General features: G+C 45.1%; 1 protein-coding gene across 1 annotated transcript in view; it reads left to right on the forward strand.

Annotated features, from left to right (window-relative positions):
* Positions 1-340: 340 nt before the first annotated feature.
* CCNYL1 (cyclin Y like 1) overlaps positions 341-13,141 on the forward strand; it is a 367,648-nt gene continuing 354,847 nt past the window's right edge. Inside the window, exon 1 of the mRNA XM_078680323.1 lies at positions 341-794. Coding sequence (XP_078536449.1) covers positions 620-794 — 175 coding nt within the window. The 5' untranslated portion in view covers positions 341-619. The remainder of the gene's footprint in view (positions 795-13,141) is intronic.

The raw sequence follows: 13,141 nt of genomic DNA on the forward strand, positions 1-13,141 counted from the left end.
TAGAGAGCTCTGCACCTCTACAGAATGTGCACTTCAAATCGATAATCTTTTATAAATTCTGTTGCTTTTATATCGCATCAATGTTAATACAATATCAAGTCTACTTGGAATATGTATTAAAATCAGTAGATGCTCGAATACTTAGAGGAATAAGGACTCATCGATGTGTAATTTAATCGATAGGTTTTAAGTACTGCTTGGTCCATTAAGGAAAACTTGTATGAAAATGTGGTCTTGCATGGCTTTCAAAAATCAGTCACCTTAACAAATATGGCCTTCATGTCACGTCTTGCCGACCGTTCTTGTCCTTCTTCTAATCACTCACACTGCTCGTGCATAAGGTGGAACATAGAAAACGGACACGAAAGTGTGTGTTTTCCGCAAAGCCCTCCTTTCAGTCCTATGTCTCTTTCAAGGGTTCCCAGGCATCCGCACCACCCTCCCGCTGTAGCCTTTCACTCCTGCTAGAGCGCTCGTGCCGGTGCTGCTATGAGGCTGTAATCGTGGTGCTGGGGAGGAACGGGGAGGAACGCGTAGAGCCGGCGAGCGGCGGAGCCCGCAGGGGGCAACGCTATGCCGGGCTTGAGGGAGGCCTGAGCATTTCTCCGTCCCCAGCGTCATGGGGAATACAGTGACCTGCTGCGTTTCCCCAGATGGAAGTCCCCGACTGAGCCGGGGGGCTGGGGGAGCAGCTGAACGACGGGGAGAGGCCTACCGGGAGCAGGAAGACGGGATAGGAGAGGCGGACCCAGGGCCACACCTGCAACACATCAGCGACCGCGAGTTCCCCGAAGGTAAGTTGTGACTTCCAGTAGCCCACCTTCCTTAACTCATCACCTACTTAGCCAGTACCAGTCACTCTAAATTGCCCAGTTTGTAGGTAATCTATGTTTTCCCTGTGCTCCCGCCCTCCCCTAAATCGGTTTAAGGGTCTGATCCTGTTCGCTACTTTAATTACATCTTCTGCAGAGGTGAGTATGCGGTGCTTTCGTAGGTATGCCCCTTACTTGTAGTTACATTGACAAATCCGGTAGAGCTGGCTTTAATGTGATAAACAGCATTTGTGCATTTATACATCTTTTGTGCATAGTGTACCTCAGTTTGCATGTGTTGGCATATTAAAGCAAGATGCATTTGCTTTTGTTGATGCTTGCCTTTTTTCCCCCAATGGATTTTGTAGGTATATATTTATTTCCCTAAAACTATGCACACATCTTTCAGACAGTCACTATTTATTACTTTTAAACGTTACCTTATCGTAAAATATATACTTAGATACTCAAAGTTGTTTTTCACATCATATATAGCACCGATATATTGTGTTATTGCAAAGAGGTTGGGCCTGCCCAGCACATCGGAGAGCCTCTAGTTTCTGGCTTGAACCTATTAGGAGAAAGTATTTCTTGGTGCAATTGACTCAGGCCACTGCTTTCATCTAGGATTCAGTTCATTTTTATTTCCCCCCCGCCCCCTTTTTAACAAAATAGTTTAGGAAGTTATCTCCGGGCCCTTTTTTCTCTGATAAATCTGTGTCATTTGCATATGAGTAAGGCTGCAGACCCTGGTAATTATGTTTGAGAAGAGCAGCTTAAAACAAGCATTGGCATAGCCAATAGATCTCGCTTTTGGAACATTGTAAGTATTTAGTTTTGCAGAACAATATCCTTGGTGCATCAACATCAGCTGTTGGATGGCTAAACTTTGTACCTTATAAGTGTTTAGCCATGCAATAGTTGATGTTGTTGCACCAAGGATATTGTGCTGCACAACTAAATACTTATAAGGTCCCATAAGCTAGACCCATTGGCAATGCCAATGCTTGTTTACCTTAGAGTGGAAGAGAGCATGCGCTTTGTGTAACGAAAATATAAGGTGGTTAAAAGAGGTGAGATGGGCTTTGGAGAGAAATAAAAGCCTGTTGATAGCAGAGACAACATGTGAGAGAGATGGGGAAGGAGAGAGAGAGAGAAATAGGTGTGTGTATGGGAGAGGAAGACAGAAAACATAGTATTGCAGGTTGTACAGAATGAAGTTTTTAAACTTGATGGTGATGTGATCATGTTTTTTTCAGGCCCAGGATGACATGTACTGCAACATTTAGGATGCTCCTCAATCGTGCCAGTGTAGAGCCTCGGAGTAATGCAGTAAGGCATTACCACCATCCATATGTGACCGTATGAGGGATTGAATAGCAGTTTTGAAGTCACTTTCTGGAAGAAGGGATTTGAGGTTCCAGCTGGTACTAGGCTGTGTTTGTATTTTTTGGCAATGCGTTCCTTGAGAGTGGGGCAACCTTAATTTTTTTTTAAATTAAATTTTATAGTGTTTTATATTTCCAAATTTGTGGGCTACTTCAAAGTTTAGTAAACCTGAGACTTTAAAATGGAATGCCCATAGCTGACATGGAGTTAACTCACTGACAGGTGCATGTTAGAGGGACAGATAGTACACCGATGTACACAACAGTATAACCGGTGCAGTTCTTGCAATACAATATTGGACAAGGTGAAGCGTTGGAAATCTACCTTCATTCCTAACATAAGGCAGACTATTTGAAGGGCAGCAGCAGTTATAAACAAGCGCCAGGTCGCTTTCAGGATTTGTTTTGGAAATCCCCAGTTTTAGAAAATATCATACTCCAAATTGCCATTATCATAAAATTGTGGCAAAACACATTAAAGATCCAAGTCTCCTTTCTTAACATGTCCTTTGGTGGCCACCCCTGACATTCACCTTCAATACTTCATGGTCATCCTTGGTTAACCATGTATAAATATAATATACTGTGGTATGCCTAAAACATGTTACTCAATGAATAGAAAGACCATTAGTGTCAACCCATTTGATTAACATTACCAAAAGTGCATATCAAAAAAGCAAGGTGAATGAACAGAACGACCGCCCAGGACAAGAGCCACAAATGAAAAAACGGTTGTAGCAAGAGATTCTAAAAAGTATTAATAATATTAGAAGTGTGTGAGGGGAGGGACTGATGTAGGACAAATCACTGAGCAAGGCTCACACAAGGGCCAATGTATGGTGGAGTGTGAGGGGAGTTGGAGTTCAAAGGTCACTGTAAATGAGAAACGTAAAAGAATGTTTATTCAACACTAAAAAATGAGTTCCTTTTGTTTCATAACTGAACCGTTATCTTACATTTCAAGATCACAATACAATTATATATTGTTAAAACAATAAGTATCACGAATGAGGAACATTAGGGGCAGACCTTAGGTTTCAGTATGTTTACTGTATGGGAAGAAGCATCCTCCATGGAGCCCAGAACTAAAATGGCAGGGATTACACATGACAAGACTGAGGTACATCAGAGAAGCTGTACCTGCGACTCAGAACTGATATTGTATCTCAGACTCCAGGCTAGACTGGAGTACAGAGGAGGAAGCGTCCTCAGTGGAGCCCAGAACTGATATGGCAGGGTTTAAACATCACCTGATGGGGTACAAAAGTGAAGCTGTACCAATGACTCAGTACTGATGTTGTATCTCAAACTCCAGGCTAGCTCCAGGGAGCCCAGAACTGACATGGGAGGGATTACACATGACAAGACTGAGATACGTTGATGTATCTCCGTGAGTCAAAGTGATGGAAGAGTAGGCAGGATAGATGTCCCTGGGAAAAGGTATTTGCTGCTCCTATTACTGAACGAGCAGAGGCCCGGGTGCTTGAGGTCAGGTTTGAGTGACTTTAGAAGAACTGTATTCATTACTAGACACAGCAGGTAGTCCTGATAGAGGTCGCGCAGGCCTTTCTTAGTACCAGAAAAGCTGGTGGGAGGGGGGAGAAGGTGATAAATTAACATTCACCTGTGAGTCGAAATCACAGAACTGCCAGTTTTGTTGCAAGGCAGGGCTGAGAAGTAGTGACAGAGCTGTGGTTGTCATACTGCACCTCCACTGATGCAGTGGCTGCCTGAGATCCAATGCAGACCTGCGCATGATTCCCAGAAGAGGAGAAGGAGCCGGTCAGCGAAGGCTGCACCTAGAGGGGCTCTGCAGCGCAGGGCGGAGGCAGGCAGTGCTCAGGCCAGACTAAATGCACACTGGCAGAGCAGAGCTGGGTAGTGAGTGTACTAGAAGAAATGCTGGTTCAATGGGTGTCTCAGTAAGTCTCATGGGTCACAGCGACAGACTTGCAGAGAAGGGCTAACCGGGACAGAGCTGCACGTGCTTACTGGAGCGCCAGAGAAGCCTCTGGCAGGAGCAGCTCAGGGTTGAAACACCTTCATTTCTTCAGGAGAAAGGGCGTCCGCTGCCCTTACCGGCACAGCAAGGTGGCGGCGTGACTCGCTTCCAGGAGACTTGAACCTGCGTGTGGAGAGTTTGAGGGGGCTACAGCGAGTCCTGTAAGAGGCTCTCGGAGACTGAGACATCAGGCAATGCTAGGACTGCAAGAGGTCCCCTTCCATTAGCGGTTCTCAGCACTGAAGTGTAACATATCCGCAACAAGCCCGGGAGTTGTGTGTGCGCGCGTGCTAAAAAACCCCCAAAAAAGACCCGACTGGTGCACGCGCGCACACAACGGCAAAAGTGAAAGCTGAGATGCGAGTGGTGTGCGATGTGTGCGCACCATGACGAGAGAGGAAAGCCATATGGCGCCTCTGCTTGTCATTGTGCGTATAACTGCAAGTTGGTGGCCCGCAGCCTCTGGTTAGTAGTTTTAAAACCCGCTTACTAAATGTCTCTCTTGATGAGCGCATGCGCTGGCTCAGGCGAGACCTAAAAAGCGGAGATACTCTTGATGTCCATTACCTCTTCATGAAAGTTGACTTTTTTTTTAAAATCTCAACTGAGTTATCATTCTTAAACTAACCTATCTGTGATGCAAATCATATAGGAAAAATAAACTACCTCGAGTGGAGGGCGCTGAAACCAATACAGTCTAATCATTACATGAAATCTCATGGCTTAATACTCTTTACTGCCGTTGACGTTAAGGTGGAAAAACTTTTTAAGATAAGGTGGAATCTGAATGTCTTGCTTAATCTTGGCATATTATGGGAGTGAAGAAAACTCTACGAATAATGGGAAATTACTGCATACAGTTTCATTAACTTGAAATGAAATTGTAGTTGGAAAGATTTATTGTAATGTGAGAGTAAGGTTGGAAATCCACAAACCGGATAAATTAATGAACACAACCTTAACGCTAAAAGTGACACATTTTATTAATGTAGGAGGTGCTGATTTCTACAGACATTGCACAAATATTAACTGGGAAATTCCGTTTTGAGACTCGAGCTGAACAGTGGCCAATACAAAGATGCTATTAAGCATTTTTTGAGTAACAGTTTTAAAGTACGAGCATGTTTTTAGTAATCACAATACACTTGTGCAGTCCTGAAACAGCAAAAGGGCTCTTTACATCACAAACCTATTCTTTAATGTAATCAGACCCAGGCAAAATTGTTACCAGTCAGAAGCTGCCTATTAAACTCGTTTTATCATGAAGTGCCCATGAAAAAAGAAATGGACTGTTACCGTAGAATGCTTCCAGAGATTGCAAGAGATATGTAGAGCGTTATGGGGATTTTCTTAAGGAGGAAAACCAAGATTTAACGGGGAAGAAGGAAAGTTTAATGTGCATATATACTTAAGAACAGCCTCCTAGCCACAGTAAATAAAATGGTAATGACATCCATGCCACATGGTTCAGTCGCCCAACTCCTCACTGTTGGTCTTTCTCTCTTTTTTAAAACATTTTAAAACATATTTTTTAGGTCGAGCCTATGAAGCGCATGCTGTATTCAGTTTGTGGGCTTTCATTACGTCCCATACTACTTTTGGCTTCTCGATGTATTTGCCCTCTATATCCCACCTTCTCGTGTCTTGCTACTCCTGTGGTGTATTGGACTATTATGGGTATCCTTTCTCAAGAGTTTTGCCCTTTGTTTTCACCCACTCTTTGGTCGTTTGAAGCTTAGCTGCCCAGAGCAGTCGGTCACCAGGCCCAGAGAGGCAAGCCAGGCACTTAAAAAAAAAAAAAAAAAAAAAGTAGCACAAGCACTTCTTCTAAGTGATTGTATTTTGGTGTTGTTTAAGCGCTGCGCCTGTTTGATTTGCAAAACTCGAGGTTTGTGTTGCTTTATTTTTAAGTGCTTTGATGCTTTTAGTGTTATTGTTTTGTGACTTCAAGAACATTAAGGAAATGTTATGGGGAAATTGGATTACGTTCACAGTGTTCATTTTTGAGCGCAGCGGCTGCTTCATTTCCATTGCACCATCCAGGTGGTCTTTTTGTTGGCGCTTTCATGATGATGTGATGAGGAATTTGGAATCCTTTGGCACATTCTCTTTAAAGGCACTACTTGCCAGTGAATGATTAGTGCTTTAGAACTCAAAGCTGTTTAGTGGGTGCAGCTGTTAGAACTCATAGAGTATAAGGTCTAACTCAAAAGGAGGGGGCGGGTTTGAGTGCATGTCGGTCACAATAGAACTCTTAAGATGAGGGGCGGGACTTTCTCCTTCTCCGCCCCTTACAGCAGAACTCTTTTCCCCAGCCTGTGTCAAGTGTCACTGTGTGTGCAGGGCCGTGTATGAGAAATCCACGGTCAGCACTCGGTCTTCTCTGGCAGCCTCAGCCAGTCCTAGCGGAGTCTAACCCAAGTCGCCTGAATACGGTGCAGCGTTCCGTTCCCTTCCTGTTGCTGCACATATCCAGCGTCTCCATAGGGTCATAAAACACAGCGGTCCGTGTTTCTGAACCACCCTTTTACAGCAGGCGCATGGACGGTGCCTGATGAAAGGAGTGTGTGTCCTGCGCATGGGGTTACCTCCTCGAACCACGCACACCCCGATGGAGTTTTATCCAGGGTGATCTCTGCAGTTAAACCAGGGTACGGTTGTTTGTGGGGAAAGATGAAGCCAGCTTAAATTCACACTGTCTCATATCTGCAGAGGGTGAGGAGACAAACACCCTGGCCCGTATTTATTTGATCGGTAGTTAATTCTTAATATGCAGCAGAGCTACCTTCTATGGTGCAGCAGGCAACCCGCCCCCTCTCCTCTGTGAAACGGTAACTATGGTATGTGTTAGACCTGGCACCAATGGCGTGGGTCTCCCTTCCATTTTTGCTGTTGCCTCATGTGTTTTTCTGGTGTTAGATGCTTTGGGCACTGTGCCACTGCTGTCCAGTGCCACTGTCAGAGTGCTCTCTACTGTAAATTGATGTATTGATTAGTGGGTCCATGATTGGATATTTGGTTTACTTGTGAGACCCTAGTACAGTGCGCTGAGTGTGTCCAGGGCGTGTAAATCCAAATGCTGATAGTGGGCTTGCAGCACTGGTTGTGCCACCCTCAGAAGCAGCCTTGTAAAATGTGTAAGAGCCTGCGTGCAGTCTTGTACTGTCATGCTGACTGGGCAAGTGCACTCACTTGCCAGTCCCTAAGCCTTCCCTTTTCTTCATATTAGTCACCCCTATGATAGGCCCAAGGGCAGGGTGCATTGTAAGTATAAAGTAGGACAAGCCCTGATTTGTGTGGCATGTCCTAATAGTGAATTACAGCCATTGTTGTTTTTCACTATTGCAAGGCTACCTGTTCCCCATAGGATAGAATGGGCTGCTGGATTGTTACATGTTTATAATCCTAGCAGACTCCGCGAACATGGTAGAAATTCAAGTTTAGTATGCCTGGACTCGGCATAATAAAATACATCTTTTAGTAACATTTATTTTAATATTCTGTGTTTGCAAATACCACTTTTAGAAAGTAGGTATTTTCTTGCCTAACCATTTGAGCCCACCTCTGCTAGGTTGTGGATTCTTTGTCTGGGTTTGTGTGGGACAGGACTGGGGAATTCCAGGAGACAGGCTTGGGCTGCCAGGTGGTGAATAGGGAGATCTGCATCCAAGATGGGAGGGAGGAGTTGCACCTGGGACCTGAATAGGGCTGGGCCTTCCCTCTACAATGCTGGCTTCACCTCCTGTGGTGTGTCTGATGTCTCTGCCCTGTACATTGTTGACAGACTTCCTTCTCTTCTTTCAAAGTGCTCCTGGCCTGTACTTGCCTTCTACAATGCTGGCTCCACCTCCTGTGGGGCGTCTGATGTTCCTGCCCTGGGCTGTGTAAGGAAAGAAGTCTGGTAAACAGAGTGCTTCAGTACTAGCTTGAACTGGGCACAGGCCCCTCTCCCCTCAGAAAACAAAGGATTTTGGGGTATAAGTATTGGGACCCTTAGCTCATGAAATTAGACCACTCCTGGAACTGACAAGAAGAAACCTCTGCTGAGGAGAAGGAACCTGAAGAAACTGAGGAGGGACTATTCCCAAGCTGAGTGCTGCTTGGGGGATTGGCCTGCAGTAGTTGCCTGGCTGCCTAGAGAGGAGAAAGGACTTTGTGGATTTTACCTTTGCTTTTCAACTTGTGCTAAAAAGATCTTCAATGGCTTGGAAGAGAGCTTGCCCCCTGACCGAAGTCCCAGGACCAGTGGACTTCACCAGCCTTTGTGAATTGCTACTGTTCCAGTGGCTACAGAGGCAGGGAGCTGTGACCGACTCTCACGACCGGCTTGGTGTCCTGTTGGCACCGCACTGAGCAACGTCCGCCTCGAACACTGCAAGCTCTGCGCCCACCGCCTTGTACACTTCGCGACGCACCGCCAGACTCGCACCGCTGTCCAGGCTGACCGACAGCAGCTCCCGAACTCCGGCTCGAACGCCGCACCGTAAAGCTGGAAGTACCGCAACGAGCAACGTCCGCCCCAAACAAAGCAAGCTCTGAGCTCACCGATGCCATCAACGAGCCATAGCCGGCACCGCGACGGAAGGGAAACCGTGACCTGCAATGCTTTAATTTCCTGCACCGTGACGATCACCGGAACCGGCCTGCACATCCGTGCCGGCCGCCCCAAGGAAAAGGCACTGTTTGAGTCTGTCGACATTTGAGTGGGCCCTGACCGCCGCGGTCCGCTGGATTTGTTAGACTCTGTTCTTTCAGCACGCAGTAGCCGGACAAGGCTACAGACTCGCACAGAACTTTGATTTACACTGTTTTAAACAGATCTCTTAAAATTTGATAGTACTGTGGATTCTTTTTGTCGTTTATTGGTCTTGTGGTAACTCTATATAAAGTATAACTCATTTTTGATACAAAACCTTGTGTGGTGTCCATTTGTAGCGTTGTCACTGGGTTACTGTATGTAGTCACAAATGCTTAGGTTACATCGCCTCTGAACTAGCCTTGACTGCTCGCGCCACACCGCCTAGAGGGGGTGCAGGGTTTATTTTAAGAGGGTAATTCCCTTGCCCTGTCTAGAGGAGAGGGTCCCTGCTTGGCAGAAGTACCTACCTGCGCCAACCAGAGACCCCCAATTCTAACAGTGTGTTACACAGATCTAAATAGCACAGTGCTGCCGTTGGAGTGGCCTTGCAGTGCTGTTCTAGTGTGGGCAACTTCACTCCCTGCAAACCACAACCTCGAGCCTGCTCTCTGGTTCTGTTGGACGAGCTCAGCAGTGTTGAGTGTCATTATTAGGCGGTTTTCAAGCACTTGTTTTGTTGTGTATCTGTGAGAGGTGTTTGCAGAGCTGGAATGGGTAACAATCGCATCAGTGAGAACCACTGTGCTGTCTTTGTGTGTGTGATGTTCACCAAGTCACGTGCCATCTGGGAGGACTGCTATCCTATGTGCATTATTCAAATTGGTGTATGTGTCTTTGGGAATGCCCCCTCAAAATACCTGTATCCACCCATACATACATTCACAATGAGACATGCATAGGAAGACGCTACAGTTCTTCACACAACTACTATAAGAGACTGTACAATGCAGCAGACAAGGAAATGACCTAATTTGTTAAAGGTGATGATTTGTAAAGTATTTAAGAAAGTCCTCTAAATTTGAATACTCTTCCTAAACCGTTATGTCGGTTAGGATTTTATTTAGATTGTGCATGCAGTCAGAATGTGACTATTCACACAAAAATACCTAGAGCCTGAAGTAGAGGCTCAAGTTGCTGTTGACCTGTGTCTGCTGTTGCACATTATTTCTTCAGGAAGTTAACCGCCCGAGTATCCATATATTTATGATACTAGAATGCAAAACCTAGTGTGCGCAAGCTTACCAGTGATTTGTTACTCTGGTGTCTTGCGCTAAACGCTGTGCCATTTTAATGCCTATAAAAAACAGCCTCTTTATGCGTCTATAACATTCTTTCTCACACACTGTTGCTGCTGCTCTCTCCAGAGTTCATTCACCACTTCATACACTACTACCTAACCCTCTCAATCTTCCTTTCTGTCTATTCTATACAGCTCTCACTCCTATCTATTAACGGTCACATAATTCCACTACACAAATACAATACACACAACACAATTCAGACCCACATAATTCAACAACTAATAAATCCAATTAAAACCACATCATTTTACTACACAACATATATTCTCTCAGCTGCAAACAAAAAAAAAGTAACAAAACATTGTCAATTTGATTGCCAATAGCTCTTAACTTTCACAAATGCAAGACCGATTGCATTGTAAATGCTTGCTTTTTTGGGGGTCTTTGCTTCAGGCAAGTAATCTCCACCACACAATCACCCGAGCCAAGTAAAAAAGCATCCAGTCTGGGAGAAAGGACTGGAGATTTGAGAAGCTCCTGTTGAACGGAAAGCTCAAACTGAAAAGAAAAGCTTAAGCTAGAAAAATCCCTATTTACAAGTGGGACAATGTGGCCACGTGATAGGTATGCAGTAAACATGCCTGAAAACTATTATGTAGTGCAGTAGTTCCCAATCATTTTCGACCCACGGCCCGCTTGACCCATTGGCCATTGCCCGTGGCTCCCCACTGTTACTTTTTTTGGTGGGTGGTGTGAATATAAGCCTCAGGAGTACTTGCATTTTTCTCCTTGAAAATAATTGGGATGAATCTGATGAAGGTATTATAATCATATATGCAGGGTGTTTCGTATTACTAAGGTGGCACCTCCTAGTAAAATATTACTAGTTACACTTCTTTGCCCATGCCTTCTTTAGAGTACCCTTTCAAACTTCTTTAATTCCACTTACAGTGCTAGATAGCACCCCCATGAACGTAGGCTCCATTGCCAAGGTGTTTCTGCGCTTGAAAAATATTTGCTTGCGCTTCCATTTCTATCCACGTCATACGTGCCAACACACCTGTCTCAGCAGGGTGACTCACAATTTTTTAAACCACATAAGGCTTTATTTTTGCTGTCTCATCTCTAAAATTGCCTCCAATTCGATGCAAGTAAAATAAATTCCCCCTTTTTTTATTTTTGAACCCCTTGGCCGCGGCAGTAATTCCGCCGCTTCACTAGGGAGGAGGGGGGCCGCGTGGCGCCGCCATGCTCGTGATGGAACCACTCCGTCACGAACCGCAATGGCACTGTGCTTGTGACGGAATGGTTCCGTCACAGCCCCGACCGCCTAATAGAATTCTCAGCGCAGGCGCGAAATCAGCGCCACGCAGGCCCGGCGGCTGGGCCGTGACGGAACCATTCCGTTACCAGCACAGTACCACCGTGGCTCGTGACGGAATTGTTCCGTCACAAGCATGCAATGGGTTAAAGTCCTCTTTCTTGCTTCCAAATGTTGGCTTTATGCTGTATGTGGTGTTTTACTTCCCTGTGCTCGAGGAGAGAACATGCATGTCTGGAAATGTGTGTACTGAAAGAAGTGTGTACCGGAAGTACCTACGATTCAAGTACAAATGTCAATATTTAATAATACTTAGTATGTTTGATAGACAGGACAAATGTGCCTTTCTGATAACCTGCATTGGTGTAAAATGCAGTTGGGGGATAAAAACAAAACTATTAATAAGTCTAACAAAATAAATGGGGCATCTTCCGCTTACTTTGGAACGCGGGGATCCAGAGAAATATGGAGGTCATCTCCCACAACATGCCATCAATTAAGCACTACCTTTCAGCTTTAGGCATGTCACTTGCAAATCATTGACATCATGCGTTTAAGTCCAATAAGTTTAACTGAAGCCAACAGACCTTTCAGAATTAAATGCATTCAAGTGCTTGGTGCGTGGCTCCCCAGGCTAGGTTTGACGGCTCCCCAGGGAGCCATGGTGCACAGTTTGGGAACCACTGTAGTGTATAAAAACATATTGTCGCATGGCCCCTGTGTGGCAAAAATTGAGAGAGACTGAGCAACAGAGGTTGAAACCAAGAGTCAATCAGTAAAATGATAATATTTGAAGCAGAAGGGTGTGTGTGTGTACTCGATGTTGCCAGAGAGCCACCAGCTCGTTTTCTACATAAATACATGTGCAGCCGGCCCACCAGGTCCTTGGTGCTAGGAGGAATATAAGGCAGCTGTTTTAATTTCTGCATTTTTCTGCTAGTTATCCTGGTGGCGTAAGTACTGCATTGGCCCATCAGTGTTGTGTACTAAGGGACGGAGGAGCGCGTAATGCATTGTCATGCATGGTTTACAGCTGTTCCTGGACACTGCTTATTTACAGCGATTGCCAAGTCTAAATAAGTTGCCCGTAGGGCAGTATTTATCATCTTGTCTGTTTGTACTTTATAGTAAGAGCTCGTGGCTGAAGGGGCAGGATTTCGTAGAAATGCAGTGGCCCTAGGTAATGCCATCTGAATCTTTCTAAGTGGCCTCCTTCCATTCAATTCTTCCTAAGCTGTGGAGCTTTGTGAAACAGAGAAGTGAACGGAACACATTTACAAATTAAACTGCCTTTGGCTAAAGTGGTGCAGGTAACCAGTTAGTAAGGCATGCCGGTATGAACAGTTATGTTATGTTACAATTTCTTAAGCTCATGGCTACCCAGAGATGGGCGTCCCAGCGCTTACAAGGTTTGTAAAGTAAAAAGTGCGCGGATTATGCTAAAAAGTGATACTTCAATTGCTTTTTGAAGCTAAGCAAGTTGTCGTTGGTTCTGAGCTGAATAGGAAGGGAGTTCCAAAACTTTGACACTAAATAGGCAAATGACTGCGCTCTGCGTCTTGCGATTGTGATTCGAGGACTAGCCGGTAGGGAGCGATTGTTTGTTCTTAGCTCTCTTGCATTGTCATACAGGGTAATGAGAAGACTGAGAATGAATGGCCCTTGAGCATATTCTACCTTATGTGCAATGCGTAGAGGTATATTGGGAATAGCTGTTTCTCTTTATTTAGTCCTAGTG

The sequence above is a fragment of the Lissotriton helveticus genome, chromosome 3_1, assembly GCF_964261635.1.
Source record: "Lissotriton helveticus chromosome 3_1, aLisHel1.1, whole genome shotgun sequence".
NCBI classification, from domain to species: domain Eukaryota; kingdom Metazoa; phylum Chordata; class Amphibia; order Caudata; family Salamandridae; genus Lissotriton; species Lissotriton helveticus.